The sequence below is a fragment of the Python bivittatus genome, unplaced genomic scaffold (assembly GCF_059951505.1).
Source record: "Python bivittatus isolate LINGU-HERP-01145 unplaced genomic scaffold, Pbiv_v1 ctg000340_np1212, whole genome shotgun sequence".
NCBI lineage: Eukaryota > Metazoa > Chordata > Lepidosauria > Squamata > Pythonidae > Python > Python bivittatus.
Window position 1 is genome coordinate 10,574,850 of NW_028277056.1, and position 20,998 is coordinate 10,595,847.

At 39.4% G+C, this 20,998-nt stretch overlaps 1 protein-coding gene across 1 annotated transcript; it reads right to left on the bottom strand.

Moving 5' to 3' along the window:
• Positions 1–802: 802 nt before the first annotated feature.
• Positions 803–19,912, bottom strand: CHORDC1 (cysteine and histidine rich domain containing 1). Its single transcript, XM_007439798.3, has 11 exons — positions 19,758–19,912; positions 14,712–14,761; positions 14,109–14,165; positions 13,609–13,769; positions 8,543–8,643; positions 8,237–8,295; positions 7,617–7,687; positions 7,389–7,494; positions 6,022–6,141; positions 4,634–4,696; positions 803–3,918 (listed from the first exon to the last, which is right to left on the bottom strand). The coding sequence occupies exons 1-11, from the start codon at positions 19,819–19,821 to the stop codon at positions 3,766–3,768; spliced, it is 1,005 nt and encodes a 334-aa protein (XP_007439860.1). The 5' UTR covers positions 19,822–19,912; the 3' UTR covers positions 803–3,765.
• Between the last annotated feature and the right edge of the window lie 1,086 nt (positions 19,913–20,998).

Genomic DNA, 20,998 nt, shown 5'->3' on the forward strand with positions numbered 1-20,998 from the left:
TTGGAGTGTGACTGTTTGAGGTTGTGGACAGGTGTCTTTTATACTGATAACAAGGTCAAACAGGTGCCATTACTACAGGTAACAAGTGGAGGACAGAGGAGCCTCTTAAAGAAGTAGTTACAGGTCTATGAGAGCCAGACATCTTGCTTGTTTGTAGGTGACCAAATACTTATTTTCCACCATGATTTGCAAATAAATTCTTTAAAAATCAGACAATGTGATTTTCTGGATTTTTTTCCTCATTTTGTCTCTCATAGTTGAGGTATACCTGTGATGAAAATTACAGGCCTCTCTCATCTTTTTAAGTGGGAGAACTTGCACAATTGGTGGCTGACTAAATACTTTTTTGCCCCACTGTATCTTATGTGCATCCCCTAATCAAATGTAATCTGGATATTACCTTCAAACAGAGTGGTTATTCTTCAGATATATTGAGGCTACATTGCTCATCATGCACAGCTGACATCAAACCAGGCTGAGAAAGAATGGGATTGACTGATCTTCTGTGGAAGAAGCTGATCTGTTTTGAGAAAGGAGCTACCTTATATAACTGAACTTTGCTTAAAGCAGTCTCTCAGTTCTCCAGTTGCTCCACACATGATAAAAACATCAAATTGATGCTACTGAATATTCACTTGTGGGCCCTACTATGGTATTAAATGGCAATGGCTTTGATGGAGGTAGTCAATAAAATACGTCCTCTACAATATTAGTGTGTGGAAGTCCATAAATTGTACAATACAAGGCAGAACACTCAACAAATCTTTTGTGGTCTGAGCAAACAGGTCCTCTTACATAAATAAAAATTCTCCCAATCCTTCCAAAATGGTAGAAATTAGGCACTGAATTGTTTATTCCATAAATTTATAAAAAAGATCTGAAGGCATGAGACCTCAAACATCCTCCAACAAAATTTAAAATGAACATCCATGCATGGGAAAAGACACCAAAAAAGAAAACCATTTGAAAAACCTAGTGTTCCAGACACCTATTTTTTTTTTCAATTTCCATATACAACTGAAGTTCTTAGATACAGTATGGAAAAACTCAGTTAACAGCCACTGATTTTTTAAAATTCTCATGCTATAATTTAAAGCAAATATCTTTATTCATATACAGAAAACAATCATTTTTTTCAAGACAAAACAATAGTATTGACTGTTGAAATGGTGACTTGGCTGTATAGCACTTCTAGCATGTTAATAAAATTTGGGACCCAAATTAAACATGCCTTGCAGAAGAATGCCCACGTATTTTACTTGGAAAAAAGTGATTCAGCTGTAGACATGGAAGTTGTGCTTGGAATGGCACACCGTCCACTGAGCTATAGCAGCAGCTGCCCAAATCAAGATCAACAAGAGGCCTTGCACACTGTAATGCTAAGGGACGGGCCAGCCTTTTTTCTTGCCTAATAGGGGACTACAAAAATGGCAGGGGAAGAATGCTGTCAAGTCCCTACCAAGTCATAGTACACAGTGCTAGGATAGGTTCCGTGTAGTGAATCACTCACTAAATAAGCCTGAACCGCAGAAGCCTGTGGAGACTGTTCATTGCACCCATCTGCCACCAGCTTACTGCAGGAGCACCAAAAAAACAGGGAAGTTACAGTACAGCCATTTCTGTAGTTTAAAATCAGGATTTATCAAGGCAAGTGAACGAACAAGTAATGGCAATCTGGGAGGCGGAGAAATTTGTTCTCCAAATGTGCCTGCAGCTATTGGTTTCAAGTCCTGCTAGCGCCGTTGCCTCCTAGAAGTCTTTGAACAAAGCTTTGACTGGTGTGCAATATGAACTAGATCTAAGTGTTACGGTAATGAAACTTGACAATGCTGGGAAGCTGGGAAGTAAAGATACATTGTTAACAAAAAGCAGCCATTTGATATTCTGAGACTAAATTTTCCTCTTGTTGGAAAAAATATTCCCAGTAAACTGTAAGTAGACAATTAAGATCAACCTGGATTTGTTGTACTTTCTCCACCAATTTTTACACGTTATTTTAAACCATGGCTTTGTTCTTGAGAGGCAGGTTTTTTTGCTTTCAAATCTCAGAAGAGTTTGTACTTACCATCCTCTACTTTGTTTGCAATTAGAGTTCCACTTTATGCAGTTTGTCATCGGAAGGCACAGCCTGCTCAGAAATCAAATCATAGGAAACATCTATAATCACCAAAGAATCTACCTGGGTATAATAGAAGTTGCCTGCAGTGTCTGTAACTCACTGAGTTGCTTCTCCAGACTGTCGAGTGCGGGATAGTTGCATCCAAGAGTGATTGGGGTACAGGTGTGGTGGCTATTAGGCACAGTTTGGAAGAATAAGACCACACAGATCAGAAAAGCAGATCCTCAAGAGCTGCTAAAGCTGGAGCACAAAGCACAGAAAAGCAGAATCTGAAGATGTGGGATTTATTAATGGATATCTTCTAGAGTTTAGCTTTTCTGAGAAAACGCAAGTTTAAACCGTCTCAAATACTTATAAGAATTACAACCAGGAGAGGTGGCTTTATCGTTTTTTTTTTTCCCTTCCAACAATTGCCAGATTAAAACCTTTTTTTAAAATAGAAGTATACAAATGCAAGCAATGCATGCTTTATAAAAGGCACCTCTTTCTTCATGCAATCAGTTAATACTTGAGTGATACTAGTGAGTGACTCTGCTTCTATAGTACTTTGCTCTATCTTCAGGTATATAAAAGTTCAGTCTGACTACAGTAACTTATTCTGCAACGCAACTCGCAATTTATACAAAGATCCTAGTTTTGCGTGAAACTGACCATTTTACATTTATTCCATATATTTCAGCCCTCCCAGCCTCCCCTACCCCCATTAAAACCCACACTCCCAGCAAGAGTGAAAGTAGCAAACCGAAATACATAGGGATGGAAGGGATAACAGAGAATACCGCAGTCTCAGCATACCTAGATGCCTCATCTGCCTTATCACAAGAGACAGAAAAACTGATCAGAACAACACAGCCATCAACATCAGTCTCAGATGTGCAAATATAAAAGTTGAACCACAAGACAAATAGCTGAGCGTTGTGTGTGTGCTAATTTCCTCTACGGCTAAGGGCAAGGCCTAAGAGAAGCAAACGAGACAACTGCCCGAGGACCCAACGTTTTTAATGCCTGCTTTAGCTATCTTGGTGTCTTGGAAAGCCTCAGCTTTCTGAATATGTGCACAGAGGTTACTTAGCAGCTCAATGACAGCAATATATTTCCTGAATTCCAAGGAATAAAAAAGAGAAGAATTACCAACTTTATGCCCAGACGAGTCTAAAACCATCAGATTTTTTACCACCATTCCATTTCTGCACGGATTAACATAAAAAAAGATGATACAGATACACAGCAATAATCCTTTGTGCTATCCTTGCTACAGACTGAGAAACAGGAATGCTTGCAAGCATCCAGCTACCTTATGAAAATTAGCTTGGATTTTCATTATACAAGAGGCTGCTTCTTGGAAGATGCTAGAGATGATTAGCTTCTAGATGTATTTAGTTTGGGCCAATGAAAACATATGCTTCCTTTATGATAAGATGACAGAAAACTCTGACATTTGCAAGGTTTCCACAAGCATCAGCCATAATTGGGGAAATTAAGGAGTCAGTACAACGAAACCAGTGATCTGCCACACTGATAAGAAGCCATGCACTACGCTTGAGCTGGAATGAAAAGTTTTAAAAAGTGACTGCCTATAAAATCAATTCGTGTTAAAACAGCAAGTCACCATGTCACCAGGCACAGCAGCCAGACTCTTTCAGATTTCAAGCTTGTTCTGCAATGTTTTGAGGCTCTTTGTGTTGCAATTTAGACACTGGGAGTTCCAAGCCTGCCCATAACATGGGCTCAGCTTTCCTCATAGTGAGCTCAATCTTTGTAGCAGTCATATTTACATAACTTCTTTTCACATCAATCACCTGGAAGAGGAAAATAGTCATTTCAGTTCAAGCAGTAAACTGGATGACTGACAAACATCTTTAAATGCAATTCATTCAGTATGCAATTACAGTATCAGCACATGATTATCCTAACTTATTACAGAGAAATCAGTAAGCACTGTTACAGCTTCAGGCAGATGTTTCTTGGTGGAAGTCCCTCAAATCTGGAAAAAAGAAATCCACCTTGTACACATGGCTCAATATTATCTATGAGAGAACTGTGGATAAAAGGAATACTTGCCAAATGAATAGGGCAATTGGAAATTCTGTTCCTAAACAAAGTATAAAAATAGAAGGAGACTAATAACACTGGCAGTTTGGAATGCTTCTTGCCTATATTTCTGAGATCAGGAAATATAGATTGTTTACACAATCTACCTTAAATGTCACAGCTTTATATCAAGAGAGAAAAAGGACACACTTCTGGATTTTCAACTGGTTTTCCAAGAGGCTGTGATTATGATGAATGAAAAACTGATTCAGAGGTGCCATATAGAATTTTGCACATCACCATGGGAATAATGATTGAAGTGCATAGAATCCATTCACTAATCACCTACTACAACTGTCAACTAGCCTTTGACATTTGTACATTTCTTAAAACACAATTACACTGCATTAGAAATGTCTGACAACAGAAACCATAAAGACTACAAGAGAAACTTGAAACTTTGTTGCAGAATTAAGTACTTACACCCCATAAATTCAGATTCTGATTGAACTCCTTATCACCTTCAAACACAATACGAATATTTAACTGCAAAAGAAAGAAAAGTTTATAAACAGAAATGTAAGTTTACTCTGGTCAAAGTTATCCAACCAGGGCTATTTTTACTTGGAAGTAACTCTTCCCTTTAAACTTGTGAAAGAAAGAGTCAGAATTCCCAGTTCCTTCAACCTCTCTTTATAGAACATTTCTAGATTATCCTATTGCCATTCTCTGAACTTGTTCCTATTTCTCTGAATCCTTAAAGTATGGTGCCCCTAACTTGATACTACCCCACACAAAGAAACAAAATGTAGTGGAAAAGAATGATCACTTCCCACAATTGGGAAGTTATGTATCTACTGATGTGGCCTAAAATCGCATTTACCTTTTTTGCAATCACATCACACTGCTGGTTCATATCCAGTTTGCAAATCAACTATTATTCCAAGCTCTTTTTCACAACTACCATTATTAATCCAGTATTTGCCGCTATGTTTCTATGTGCTAAATTTCTAAGTGAAGAACTCTGTTTCTATTAAATTGCATTTTTATTTTCAGCCCATATCTCTAACTTGAACTTATTTTTTTTTAATTTTTTGTCCTCTGAAGTATTAAGTATGCCACTCAATGTTGTATCCCCTACAAATTCAATATGCAATTCCTCTATGTTCTCATCCAATAAAAATGTTGAAAAATACAAGACCCAGGTCTGAACCTTGTGGCACCTCACTTAAAACCTCCCTACAGTTTGATGAAGAGCTGCTGCTGAGTACTCTTTGAATTTGATTACTGAGCCAAATACATATCCATTACATTATGATGTCCTCCAACCAACAGATAATCAGTTTTTTAATCAGCATCACATAAAAGCACCTACAAAGAACTAAGACCACCTCTATGTGTGTATGTATCTCTCTCTCTGTGTATATACTTTATTGTAACTAATTTAATAGATGTAGTTTATCATACATACTGCTCTATGGAAGATGTCTCACATCCTTTGCATTCTAATGGAGTATGATCTCCTGAAAGCTGTTACTATTTTTTGTTTGTAAGACCTAACTCACTGGAGAAGGCTCAAATGCTGGGAAGGGTTGAAGGAAAGAGAAGAGGATGACCAGCAGCAAGGTGGATGGACTCAGTTACAGTGGGAATGAGTACACCATTGGAAGACCTGAAGGACCAGCTTAGGGACAGATCATCATGGGGAAAATCTATCTATGTACACTGAGAGGCACATAATCAATCAATCAATCAATCAATCAATCAATCAATCAATCAAATACTTGCACTTGTACATCAGCCCTTAATTTTAGGAAAAGAAAAATGAATTTTAAACATCAAGAAGAGGACACCAAGCCAAGACAACTCACTAATGTGCTGTTTGCTTCTACCCGGCTAAGTTCCGGAATGGAATTTTTCGCATAGATTGAAATAGTCACTTCACCTCCAGTTTGATGCCAATCGTGTCTGCATGGGACCACCTTCTTCCCCTTAAAGTTGAGCACACAAACATGATAATTTTTTCATTAGAAAAAAATAATAACTGCTATCTGTTTTTTCATTGGAGTGAAGACTACCATTGTCAGCCAGAGTTTGGAACAGAAACCTTTTATAAGTAAAGCTTTCACTAAAAACAGAGTATAGGAATATTTATGCCATAGAAAGATTAAGTTTTCTCCAGTTGGTAGAATATATGCAACTGTATCTTTAAATAACAAAAGGAACCTGTATTTTCTACCTTACCAGTTAGGACAAGCCAAAAAAAAAATTTTTTTTTTAATTTAAAAGTGCTCCTAAGGTTATGAAAGGTAGGCCTGAACCACTGGAACTTCAGAAGCCCTATTCCAGAGCTTCACCTCCCATCAACTTGCATAACCTACCCCAGCAAGTTCACTGCAGGAGAGGTTCTTCTATAAGAGTACTGTCATGAAAAGAAATAAAGAAGTTGCTCCACAAATAAATATATTTCTTCTACATGACAGAGCTATCAATATTTGTACCCAGGAACTTTACCATATTTTGCCAGCTCTAGTCATCAGAGAGCTAAAAGGGCAAGGAATGGAAAACTCACAGCTCCTTATGTACCTTGCTTTCTGGAGCTAGGCAGGAATAACTAGCAAAGTGGTGGGGAGCTGTCCTTTCCCATTCTAGCTATAGTTACAAGACTCAGTCCAATCTACTAGAGTGAGTGAGAGGAGTAACAGCTTTCAGGACACTCATCTCTTCTGTAGGAAAAGAGGAACTGCATAGTATACTTTATGGACAATTCTAGGGAATCTGTATGATTAAGGTTTGATACTGCATGGAAGATACAACATATGGTTCTACCGAAGGTTTCCTAGTCTAGGACCCATCAATGTTACTTTCAGTATATTAATTTTAAAAACTTGCTGGCAATGTGGTTTAAAAAGGCAATTAAAGCTAAACATTTGGTATAAATGTATTTTTAGAAGAACAGATTAGCATATGGAGTAAGACACAGTATAACATAGCAGAAACTGCCAGAACTCACAGAAACATGTTTGTAAAATGTGTTTAACACATAAATGCTACATTTCATTCTATATATAGATGTTCCTCTAAACGCTGGGTTCCAACTACCCTTTCTTTCCTCTATATGAAATTTCACAGAATTCAAGCTCTTACCTTAAGGTACAAACTGATTGAAAGCAAAGCCAAAAAAATCATGTTTCTTATCCAATCAATCTAGCCAAAAAGTATAGCTGCAACTACTTACAGCATCCTTCTTAATCCATACATGTGTTCCTGTTGTGCAGCCCTCTTGAGACAAAAAAGTATTAAAGTCTGTTGTTTTCCTCTTACAACAACTCCAGTACTTCATCCTATATTTTACAAAGGGCAGGAAAAAAACTACATAGGATCACATAGCATTAAGGCTAGTAAGCAAAATATGCTGCTCAGCTACACAGAACTTTAAGAATCAATTTAGCCACAGGGTACCTACCCTTCATGGAATATAGGCACGCCAGCATGGTATGTGCACGTGTCTTCCATGCTGTCTGATCCTTCAAATGTCTAGGGAAACATTAACAGAAAATTGTTCATTAGCCACTGAATTACAGCAGAAGACATGCCAGTGTTTCCCAAGCTGGTAGAAGTCAAGCACTGTTACAGCCATTATTATTATTCTGCATTTCCCACTGGACATTGCCTGAGAGAGCTTCACAATTAGCCGAGTTTACTGCTTCCTCCAGCTGTCAGGATGGGGGGGTGGGGAATGCTTTTCTGTGGATCTTTTAAGAAACATTGGAAAAATATTTACATATGCTTTTTTGGATAAACATTTTACATTTTAACTTTAAACTGTTTAAAAACATAACTTTTTGTTTTTATGGTTATTGTGCATTTAAAAATAAGAAAATGGGTGAAAACTTCCTTTGTTGCAAATACAAGAAAATGCACTTACACAGCCATACCTCATATGCAGTTCAACTTATGCATATGATAACTATTCATGGGATATGTTGATCTAACATTGGTTGGCAGGGTCTGTACTGAAAAAAACAAACTTGAAATAAAACAAAAGGTCTACTGTTTTGCTTAAATAAGATTTAAGATGCTTACCTTTGAACAGCCTGCATTTTTGCACGTAGTCCCAATCTTTATCTCATCACCATCTTCTTCTGTAAAATAAGAACTCTGAGCTTTATAACATTTCTAAGTTTTCATGCTTAAAGAAATTTAGGGGGGGGGGAAAGGATTGGGATACATACAAGATCAGAGAAGCACTCACACTGAGTATTTAGTGCACAGGATGTTTGCTTTTCAAACCTGATAGCACCACACACACCATAAGAATGAAGTAGTTATAATAATGGACATAAGACATTCTTTTGTGAAAACACCTAGGAATGCTACCAAGCTACATACCCTTTTTAATTTCATTTTCTGATGATAGTTTTAGCTTTTCCAATGCTTGTTTCAAGGAAGCTGATACTTTCATCTGCAAGCAGCTCATTGGTTCGTCAGAACTAAGGAACCATAGGGGAAAAAAAATTATTCAGTCTCAAAAACTAAATATTGTATATATTTTAAAAAAGTTAAAAAGAGTTCTTAATTTTAACATTCTTGGTAGTTACTATTATGGTTAAAAAAAGGACCTCCAGCACTGTTGCTCCTAAGCATGAGCAAGCACAGACCACAGCACACAATCAAACCTATTATGCAGCAGCTAGGAGGTCTTTCTTTTCCACTACTACTGCATTAGTGCTTCCTGAAAGAGACTCAGCTGACACTCAACAGAGGATAACTGTTTCATGACTGAAACATCTCTAAGTCAAGTTCCTAGTTCCCAGTGGAACTCCATTTGCAAAACAAAGCTGCTCTTGTGAAATTCACATGGCAGGTAGTATCAGATCTGTATTTCTCAGGACAAAGCAAATTTTAATTGAGTGTGAAGCGGTTCAGTTTGTATTGTGATGCAGATGCAGAAGAAAACACGCCACTGGAATCCTCTTTATTCCCCTTTCAGACTTATAGGATCTCTTCATCCTAACAGGTTTGTAAAACATTTTGAAGGTAGAGTATCTGCTCCAGACTAGTATCACTATTATTGCAGAGCTTGCTGAGTTTATGCTTGCTGCCTAGACAGAATCTGTAAAATCAGCTTCAGCTATTGCTGCTTGAGGAAGTGGACAAATTAGGGCAACTATAGGCTTCCTTTGCTTTACGCTAAGATTATGTCCCCTAAAACCTTGCATAAAGTGAATCTGAATTAAGTGAGACACTGAAGGAGTGGAAAAAAGGGGGGCTGTGGGGTTAGGGTCAAATTTGGCAACCTGCACACATTGACAAATGTGCTCATAAGTTTTTAGAGCCTTATTCTTAGCGCTATGTAACTCAAACACAATTTCTTCCCTGTCTCTCGTTCTCATCTTTTCTCCATCTTTTCTCCAGCTGGATTTCTAATGTGTGATTGTCATGATAGATGGACAGGCAAAATGCATCACAGCCATATGAATTTCATTAGCATTCGTAGTTAAATTGGAGGTAATAGATTTGACCAGATTAAAAGCTTGTCCTAGGGCTGAGGATCCTCCCCTAGTTTCAGCACAATGTATTATGTCTAACCTTGTTTCTAGTGCTAGAGAGGTCCTTTTATTTTCCTTCTGGGTAAGGGGCTGAACAAGAAGCTGATGCCCGTTTTGGCCATAGTAACAGTAGTGGCTAATGGAGGCATGGAAGTAAGTGGGAGACAAGATGTACAACTAGAACTGCGCAACATAATTTTCAAAGTGTGAGTGAGGGCAGAAAGGGGTTTTGGCAGGAAAATGCTTAGGGAGTTTTAGTAGGAAGAAGCCTTGGCATCTTCCCAGGCTTCTAGTACAAACTGATATTCTGGCACAATCATAATAGCCATTTTCTTTGCATAAAGTGAATTCTTAGTTGAAAATCACCCAACAGCAAGTAAAATGTATACTTATTCAAGACCCACACCTATTGCTAAGCTCTAGCAGGGTCGTAAGTTCTGTCAACTCAGTGGCCCGATCAGATTTAATGTAATATGCTGAGAGCCATACTCCAAAAGTGTATAGTACTACTAAGGATATGGTCATTATTTATATCTCTTTCTTTCTGGCTTCAGGCCTGGATATAACAGGGGAATAGGCTTCGCCACACTGATTGATAACTTTTAATGAGAGAGAATAAGAGAGAGAACATCAGAGTGCGCTATCATAATTCTTCTAGATATGTCAGCAGACTTTGACACATTAATCACAGGATTAGGAATTAATGGTCCAATTTTATGGCAGCTTGTTCTGGACAAGGTAGCTCCTTGATTCCAGTCTCTTACTATTGGCACAATGGCTTCAGTAATATATACCCAGTTATAATGTGGCAACTATGAATCTACATGAAATGAAACAACCTGCCTTCAGTGATTCATACTTTAATAACCATACTCACAACTGGATCGCTGCACTGGATTCTACACAAGGCTATCCTTGAAGATGGTTTGGAAATGCAGCTGGTACAGATGACCAATTGTTAAATGATATGACTAAATGGGACTATTTCACAGAGTCTGGAAACCAGGCCCAATTTAAGTTGATTATATTAGTTTATAAATCCTTGGAACTGAATACTTAAAACATTCCAATAGAAGATAATACATGTAGCTCAGGGTTGAACTGTGGGGTCCATGGTGCTCTCTGAGTTTGGTGGTTTGTTTGCAGACATTTCATTACCTGACTAGGTAACATCATCAGTGTGAGTGGGTTATAGTTTGCTCCCTGTCTATATACAGTAGCTTGCTCTGCCAATATTGGTGGGGTATGGTTTTCTCCTTGGTAGTTCCTTGATTAGGGTTTTGGTTTCTGCCTGTTTGGTGTTAATCCCTGCTTATCTGGGTGTTGGTTGCTGGAGAGGATGTGTTCTGATCTTTTAATTTCTTCTTAGCTTTATTATCTTGTTTGAACTGTGTGTAAATGTGGTTTATCTCTATGTGTCTATTGATGGCTGCTTTGTCTGAATGCCAAACTTCCAGGAATTCCCTAGCGGTTTTGGATTTAGCTTGGTCTAGGATGCTCACAGTTTCCCTGTTGAAACTATGGTTGAGTCTGTCCATGTGTGAGATTAAGGAGTTTTCATTGTGTCTTGACTGCTGGTTGGTGTTCACGGAGGTGCTCTGTTAGTGTTCTGCCTATCTGTCCTACATAGTGGCTGTTACAGTCCTTACACCGTATGTTGTAGATGACTCCTGTTTTTTCTTCTTGGGCTATTGGTTTCTTTTGGTTTACTTAAGATGTTTCTTAAAACCAAAACATCTTAAAACATCTTAAGGCTTTAGTTGGTTTGTGTGCTACGGTGATGCCATGCGGTTGTAACAGTCTATTGGTTGTTTCTGAGATGTTTTTGATGTTATCATAGTATTATCCTTTTCATAGCTGGTATTGGTTGTGCTGTAGTGGGTTGAGTGGGTATCCATTTTGTTGGAAGATGTTGTATAGACGGTCTGTTTCCTTTTTTGTGTGTGTTTTGGGTTGCTGCAGTGCATTTGTACTAATCTGAATAATGTTCTTACACAACTCTTGTGGGAGGTTAGGTAGTTACTTTGGTAATGGAGCACTTGGTTAGTACGAGTTGTTTTTCAATAGACCTGCATTTCTAATTTGCTGTCGTTTCCTCTGCTGATGAGGATATTCAGGAAGGGTAGTATGTTGTTTTCTTCTTCCCTTGTGAATTTTATTCCTTTCAAGAATATGTTGATGCTTGTATCTTCTCTAGTTGTTCCTTTTTTTTATTATGATGAAGGTGTCACCTACATACTGGATCCATACTTTTGATTATATATGTGGGAGTGCTATAGTTTCTAGACACTGCATTATGGTCTCTGCTATGAGTCCTGAGAGTTGGTGATCCCATGGGTGTTCCTCTGAATTGTTGGCATATTTATCCATCAAACTGAAAATAGGTAGTAAGGCAGAGGTTGATGAGGTCCATGATTCTGTGTATTTTGATCTTAGTGTATTGACTAGGTCAGGTGTATTGTATAGTACTGTTACCATGCATTCTTTCGCTAGTTCTAGATCTATGGACATAAAAAGTGCTGTGATATCGAAGGAAACCATAATTTCATCTTTTTCATTTTTAGGACTCTGATTTTCTGGAGGCACTCTAGTGGGGAGTTGATAGAATATTTGCTCCCCTCTGTGACACAGCCAAAGATCTTACAAAAAAGCTTGGACATGTTGTATGTTGGGGTCCCTGGTAATAATACAATTGGACAAAGAGGTATGTCAGGCTTGTGTACTTTTGGGCATCTGTACAAGTGTCAATAGACACATAGAGATAAACCACATTTACACACCATTCAACAGAGACAATAAAAAAGCTAAGAAGGAAACTAAAAGACTAGAACACGTCCTCTCCAGCAAGCAACACCCAGATAAGCAGGGATTAACACCAGACAAACAATCAAGCAGAAAACAATACTCTAATCAAGGAACTACCAAGGAGAAAACCACACCCCCACCAACACTGGCAGGGCAAGCTACTGTATATAAAGAGGGAGCAAACCCCACCCCTCCTCGCACTGATGATTTTACTAGTCAGGTAATGAAATGTCTGCAAGCAAACAAGCAAGGTCAGAGAGTACCAAGGACTCCACTTAAAACATTTCTTTCTCCTAATACCATCTAAACCATGTACTAACATTCACTGAGGAGCCCCTGCTTATGGCCACACAGCCTGGTCTGGCTTATGTAATAGTGATCAGGAACAAGAACTAGTCAGTGATAGCACCAAAACTTTCAGTTACTCTTCAAAGTCTGGCTGGCCAGCATACTGTTCATAGAAAATGTATTTGTTCATCCAATGCACCTATAGGATAACAGTTACTTCAGAAATAAAGTGTTTTTTAGATTGCCCTTAATATTGCTTTTCTTTCCTAAAGTAATCCTTGCTTTAATTTGTATATTCTTTTTAAGGATTATAGATATAAGGTTTTATCTGAGATTGGTGTACAAACATTTTGGGCTCCTCCAGCAAAAGAAGTAAAATAAAATACATTTAGACATCCAGGGGATAACTGTAAGTAATAAGTACAAGCAATCCCCAGTTCAAGAATGAGTTCTGTTCCTAAGTCTGACTTTAACTCTAATTTGTATGTAAGTTGGAACACGTACTTATGAATGGGCTGCCCATTACTAAAAATGGTAGACAGTGTTTTCCTTCCTCGGGCCGATGAACTGCTGAACCTGTGCAATGTTTTCATGAACCGCTGAAAACAGGCTGTATATTAAAAACGCATGGCTTCAGTGGTTCGTCAGCTTGAGGGAGAACACTGTCCACCATTTTTAGTAATAGGCAGCCCATTTGGGAGTATGAGGTGTCCATAAGTTAGACGTTCTTAACCTGGGAACTGCCTGCCCAACAAAAATAAAGTTATAACTTATGCAGTTGATTTGACATTAACGGCAGTCTTAATACAATACCTTGGCCTTCGAATTGCTTCTACTGGCTTTGGTGCTTGAATTATGTGCTCTTGAAATTTAGGTTTCAGATCAGCTAATTCTTTTCGTTCAGAGGTAGTTTTCACTTCAGGTTTGACTGGTTCAGGAGGCTTCTCACTATTATGGAAACCCTTGGTGCAACCCTGTTGTAAAAACACAGATTTTATTTAATATATTCAGTTCTATCAATGTACTTGAAAATGTCTCCTTTCTTAGAGTTACCATATGTATACACCAATACAAACCTCTGTTCTTCACGGTAGTATAAGATGTTAGAACACCAGAGTTCCTGTGCTTTTAATACCTTAGATAATAAACGCTTCAATTTATACACAATGTGCCATGTGCAGGAAATTAGATGAACCCAGGCAGTTTTTGCATCTGTTTGCCTTACTGGAAAGTTTAATTGATTGAATTTGGCACTCAAGCATCAATACCATACTGTAGCGGATAAAAAAACTTATATAGTTAGTAATACATACCATAATGCTTAGGAAATCAGAAAAGTCTGTCGTTCTTCTTTTACAGCATGACCAGCCCTGTAAAAATATGGCCACATCAAACATTTAATTCTCATCTAGTGACTATTATTAAAGAACAAGTGAACTACAAAGGAGAAAACTGAACACTAACCTGAAAATGACATATTAATCTTAATTTATTTATTTGGCATGATTCCTATTTTTTGGTATTTCAGTTGCATCACTTCTTTTCATCTCTGTTTGTACTGCCCAACTCAGGCTTGGTTAAGCAATGAAGCCATTTAATTAACTTTACAATCAAAATATGAATCACACCTAGTAAATACCCTTTTCCTCAACTGAGCCAAATAAAATAATATACTGAAAATCATTTAACACAATTCAATTGGCTGCATCTGCCAACCTTTTTTTCCCATGATTTAACATGTATTTATACTGAGGGCCAGTATTATTTGAGGAATTTAGGAAAAAAAAAAATAGGAGTTCTGCTATACTCAGGTAAACTGATACAGAGGTCATGAAAACACTTGAAATAACTGCAATTAGTATTATTTAGTTGAAGCTTTTTAAAAGCCTTTGAAATAATTATGTTTGCCCACTTACTTTAAGAGCATCATGAAAGACGGGTACTCCTGGGTGATATATGCATGACTCTAAAAAAGGAAAAGAAAGCAGAGCTTAGGCAAACTCAGTGGAACATTACATGAGCAGTATTTAGCTGAACAATTTAGTCTTATGAGACAGCAATTAAAACATTTTCAAGTATTCCACAAGACCAGTGCCAGCTAGTGATATATTAAATGCTTAAAACAGAATTTAGGAAGCTTTTAGAGTTACAGAACACTTATTTTAGAGGATACTTGCTCTAGTGTTTTCTCAGATAATGTTCTCAGATGCTGTCTGATCTACAAAAACCAAAAAGTACACACACACAGGGTAAGGAAAATAAATTCATGGGCTATAATGGCAGCAGACATCTATTGTTTCACCAGGTAACATAATGTTGAACAAGTTGAAGGAAGAACTTACTAGGTAATTTTATTCTTTTTTACTAATCTCTAAACTGACAGCTGGCTTGATATGAGCCCTATCCCAATTTTACTTAATTATGGTAGTATAGCTTGTAAGGCAAGTTATCTTAGTACGAACCAAATGCAAGGAATCATCAGTCCAAGGTCAGGATCCAAAACAAGAAGTAACTAGTTCTGTATGTCTTATGGGCTTTGGGCTTGTCCTTCTTTGTCAACATTCACTCATACTTCCTGGGAAACCCTATTTGAAACAGGACTTTCAAAAAATTTATCTTGAGAAGAATGATGTTTGAAAGAGCAAAGAAGGCAAAACGCCGTGACGCTACTTGACACTACTCTATGGATCTCATTCTAAATGTTGGCAAACTTTAATCTTAGGTACCGTCTCCTGACAATGTAAACAGATTTCAAGGGGAAAAAAATGCCAACGCATATATGAAATTCCACCATCTGCTGGTGTCAAAAATGTGCCAACAGTCCTAGTTCCCTTCCAATTTTTCATCATCAGCTCTGCAAATACTTATTTCTGCATCTCAGCTTCAGAAGGAGAGATTAACAAGGTACTTTAAACAGTAAGCTTCCATTCAAACAATACGTGTGACACATCTTGTATCAACAAGCAAGGTGAAGTTAATTTCAAGATGAACTTGATTCCTGGTGACTGCATGGACAATCCATGTTGTCGGCAGTTACATGGAAGTGATCTGCCATGGCAGTTTTCTGGTAAGGTTTTCAGACATCCCAGTTTTAGTCCATAACCCTAGAAGTTCCTGGGGATCTTTCGTCCAAGTAATTGCTAGATACAGCCATATTTTGCTTTTGCAAAATAAGTCAAGACCTGCTAGGTATTGCCATGGGGAGGCTACTAGTATTGCAAATGGAGTCAGACAAAATATTAATACGACAACATGGGAAAAAAATCAGTTCTATATTTCTCTTCCCAGATTTACAAGTATTTAAAAGGTGGGGAAAACCTTGGCTTCTGGAACTCTTTCCAACCCTTTTACTAGCAGTGGCCATGGAAGGCATTTGTATTTTCTTCTGTGTAGTCAAGCAATGTGTCACACCTGTGTCTTAGCTCTCCCCTCATGGGTTTGGGACTGGGTATGTGTATGGGGCAGCAAAAGGCAAATTATGCGTGCTCTTCTCTGTATCACTTGAACAGGAGGGAGAAGGGCTTCAAAAGGAACAGCCCTCAGTGTTCCAAGCCCAACTGCCACTGCCCAGCTGCTTCTCCAATAGGCTTGCAAACATTTATTCTCTTCAGCCCCTGGCCCGATCAGGCCCATTTTTGATCTTCATGGTTCTTTGGCCAGCTCCTCTTCATACACACAAAATCTGTTCCCATTCTGTTCAGGGTTATCAATCCGATGTCTTGAGCCCCTTTACATAATTTCTTTCCACTATTTAGGCTGTTGGCCCTTAATTATTTCTTCACACCTTGTTACTCACCTAGAGTCTATGAGAATTGGGGTGGGATATAAATATTGGAAATACATAAAACAAACATTTATCTTGGATTGGAAAGAACAACAGTTTCTCTTCACATCTTAGAGTGCCTTTACTCTCCCTTAACAAACAGGTCACAGATTAATATAGGTTCAGAAAATATTCAGCTTGCCTTAAATTTCTGTTATTTATCTCAAGTAAAGGGATTGCAGTCATTACCTGTTTAAACATATGCAGGCCTGTTAAACATAGCACAGAACATACTTTGATCTAAAACCAATCCCTGGAGATAGTGAGGTTTGTAATACAACACATCACAAAGTTGAAGAAGGAAACTGCATATAAGTAATATTTATTTGGTCAATGACCCACACAAATATAGTACTCTTCTGCATCTTCCATGAAACCCTCATTCTTAGCCTTCACCCATAACTGAAATGAAACAGAGATATGAAATAAAGCATGTAATTCCCTATATGTTCCTTTCCTTTACTGACTGAATGTCCTTGCCTTCCTCATCTCTGTTGTGTTTTGGTAGTCTAAATTTAGAATTTATGCTATTCAGGGCAAGAGAATGTCATTTAGTTATTACAGTATATTATATAATAATACTTGTAACGATGCTATATAAAGAAATCTCTCTGAGATTTTTCTTGGTGAACGATAATTCTGTTATATTAAAGTTTCAATTGTTTGACACACACATCCCTCCAAGTGCTACAACTTATATTCCAGATCAGCATATCATATATACTGCTCAAGCTTATCTTCTAAAATAAAGTTGAAATATTATCTGTGCAAGAGAAATAACTCTTTCTTAATGACTAACATGTAAAGTCCACAGAAACTATAGTATTACCTCACAAATAGTTAGATCATACTTTAAAAAGAAAGGATTAGCAAAACAATCACTGAACTTCACATTCAAGAGGTATGTAACATCTAAACATCAGATAAGGGAATGGGAATAAATACAGTTGATTCTCAATATTCAGATTCCATATTTGCGAATTTGCCTACTTGCTAATTTTTTTTGTAACTGCAAATCAATACTTGCAGTGCTTTTGCTGTCATTTGCAGACAACCAGAGCAGCCAAAAATTTGAGTCACCCAACACACACGTTCACAGCTGAAGATTCAGCATTCATTAATTCAGTGTTCACTTCAATTTTATAGAAGGTAACTACCACAAATATTGAGAATTGACTGTACATTACATTCACTAGCCCCCTACTATGTCGTAGCCAACCCTCTACAGGTAGAGCGTGACTGCCGGCTAAAGAGAACCTCTCCGGTTTGGGAAAACATTGTGAATAATTTAGAACTCCAGAAAGCCAGGGTTCTCATTTGACTGCCTTCCTAGGAACAGAAGACATGGAAGGAGATAAGAACACAGCAAGGCTAGGGCATACATCTTCACCCACCCTCCTTACTGCAGGTACTTCAACCACTCAATTCATGCAGTTTCATTCTGGCAAAGGAGTCTTCTTTAAGGTTATCACAAAGTAAGGTGAAAAGATGTGGGGGAAATTGTTGTTGAAAAGAGACATGGAAAAAAGAGATAAACACAAAGAATATAGATTTTATTGTGCATCACACATGGACCTCAATGCACCACATACACATTTGCATCCCCTGATTTCTATTCTTTCTTCTATATATTATTTACCTACAAACATCAAGGAAAAGTACTTAACAAGACAATCATTTCTGTTTATGTATTAGAGGCCATCATTAAACATTTGCACATATGCAAAAGGAGGATAAGAATGCTCACACAAAAAGCAGTTGCAAATATCCCACATGCTACATTATATAACTAGGGATGTACAGTGATCCAGATCTGAAGGGGGACAAGTTGATAATGGAGCACAAAGGAACCCACATGTTTTCACCTGTTGGAACTTGTCACACATCATTTACTGGGATTGTGCTGCAGATACAGTGGGCAGCTGTACAATCTTAGGAAAAGGTACAGTTGTTTTAAGAAGTTGCCAATAGGTGAGAAATGCACGCCCCTACATGCTCCAAATTACCATATAATGCCAGTTATTTATTCATTATTTTACTTCATTGCAACACTTAAGGCAGCTTATGGCAATACAAAGACAGAATGTAAAGCAACCATAAGATTCATGCAATTAAAATCAATACTAAAATTAAAAGCCATCCATTAAATAATGAATAATTAAGAGCTTGTCATAACCAAGCTTTTGGCCGTGGGGGACATCTTGAGAGGACATCTCCAGCTGATCAGAGTAACCAGCCACCTTGAGTTACTCTGCATGCAAGCCAAATCCACACACATGGTATGTTCAGCAAATGTATAAAAGTCCCCTCTTTTCTTCTCTTATCCCTAGCCAACTTTTGCAGATCTCAAAAAAACAGCTAGTGGACTATCAGGGCTGTAGGCCAGACAGGCGTTGAGGCATCTAGACGGAGAAGTCAAAGAATACCCTGAAAAAAAGGCAGTGATGAACCACTCATGCATTGTTGAACACAATAAGGTTGTGTTACAGGGTTAACAGCAAATGACTACCACTAATGACTTTAGGGGACCTTGACAGACCAAACAGGGTCAGACCAAATCCCACAGCTGTCCGCTTGGCCAGGCGGTCAAAAGGCCATCCCGGAAGAAGGTAGTCCTGCCACGCAGTTGTCAACAGAAAGGCAGGGAGAGGACCATAAAGTCAGGGGTCAAGCTGGACTCAAAGGAGACTTTAGACCAGCGTGCCTCAACCTGGGCCACTTTGAGATGCGTGGACCTTGCTGGCTGGGGAATTCTGGGAGTTGAAGTCCACACATCTCAAAGTGGCCCAGGTTGAGGCACACTGGTCTTGGCTTTTTGGCAGGCTTCCCCCTTCCTCTGAGGTCTTCTTCCCTCCCCACAACCCCGTGAGGAAGGATAAACCCAAAAGGCATGGCTCCACCTTCACCCAACAATAAAGTTTGCACGACCCCCTTCGCCCTCCCCAGGCTGGCGGGACTACCATCCCCATAAGCACCCACAGCACGGCCTTCCCTCCTGAGAGGCTGGGGCTCTAAATCCCCTCGCGCCAACCGCCCGCTCGCTCTCCCGGCCGTGCTGTCTGAGGATCATGGGGACTGTAGTCCCAGCTCTCTGGAGGGCGGCAAGCCGACGATTCGGGGCGCGGGGGAGGCCACTCACCCTCCGTGTTGGCGTCGGGGTCGAAGCGCTGTCCGCATCCCCGGTTGTAGCAGAGCAGAGCCATGGCCGCCGAAAGGAGACGCCGCGCGAGGAGAAACACCGGCCGCCCTGCTCACGACTGACTGACTGATTGACAGGAAGGAAGTCTCCGCCTCTTCCTCGTTCCGGAAGGTGCCGAGCGGCAGCTTCGGGATCCTTCGCGAAACTTCTTGTGGCTGAGGCGGAGAGCGCAGGCGCAGAAGCATCGCCCACCCCGCTTGGAACCGGAGGGAAGCGGGAGATGAGCGGCGCATGCGCATTCGGAGGGTTTAGGGCGGGGGAGGGCGCGCGCTTAGGTCAGCGGGGAGAGCGAGCGCGTGCAGCTGTTTTTGCAAAACTAATCCTGGTTATTGTTAACTTGGGCAAGAACTGTTTTGCTTGTGGCGGAGCTAGCCCGGCCCCTATAGTTCTGGGTTTTGCACGAACCCGGGAAATGGGTCAATCCAAGAACCGGGTTAAGGGTGTTCTGTGCGAACGGATCGTTTGCGGGACAAGAGATAGGGCTGCAAGGCACAGCTGGGAGAGAACGGGCAAGGAGGAGCAGAAGAAGGAATGGCTCTGGGGTTGCCTTTGCCCGACAGGCAACAGTGTGGGCAACAATTGTGGCTCCAGTCTTAACAGGCACAACGCAAACACAGCGTGGAAATAATTCTGAACGCCCCACCGCAGATTTGGGGTGCAAAAGGCCGGCAGTTTCATTCTGTGCCAACCCTGCAGGGCTGTTGGACTTGTTGGCCTCCATAATTCCAAGCGATTAGGATGAAATGGGGGTTCTGGACAGTTTTTAGCGCTGCATCTGGAGAGCACCAGCGTGGAAGGGAGTCGTTCTAATTTTAGGTCTCTACTACATCTTCACAGCCACCCCCGTCACGTTACTGCTGCATAAACAAGAATAAATGATTACGGTATTGGGTTTTAAGACAGCAGTTCTCTCATTTTATGCACGATGTTTTGGGAGGGTGGCCCAAAGGAATTGAGGGAAGTTTGGATTAAATTCCCCTCCAGGTTGGAGTTTTGTGTTGCTAGTAGACAGAAATCCAGGCAAATAGCTGCTTCCGTTCAGTGTGATAAAAGTAAAATTCAAAGTGAAATACAACCATTGAAATCTGCTAGCCAGGTAAAATAGTCATGCTGATCGTACAAACCTCGATCCTGCTTAATTTTGGCGCCGGGTCCCAAAATTGTGCTAAGAGCTAACTGAA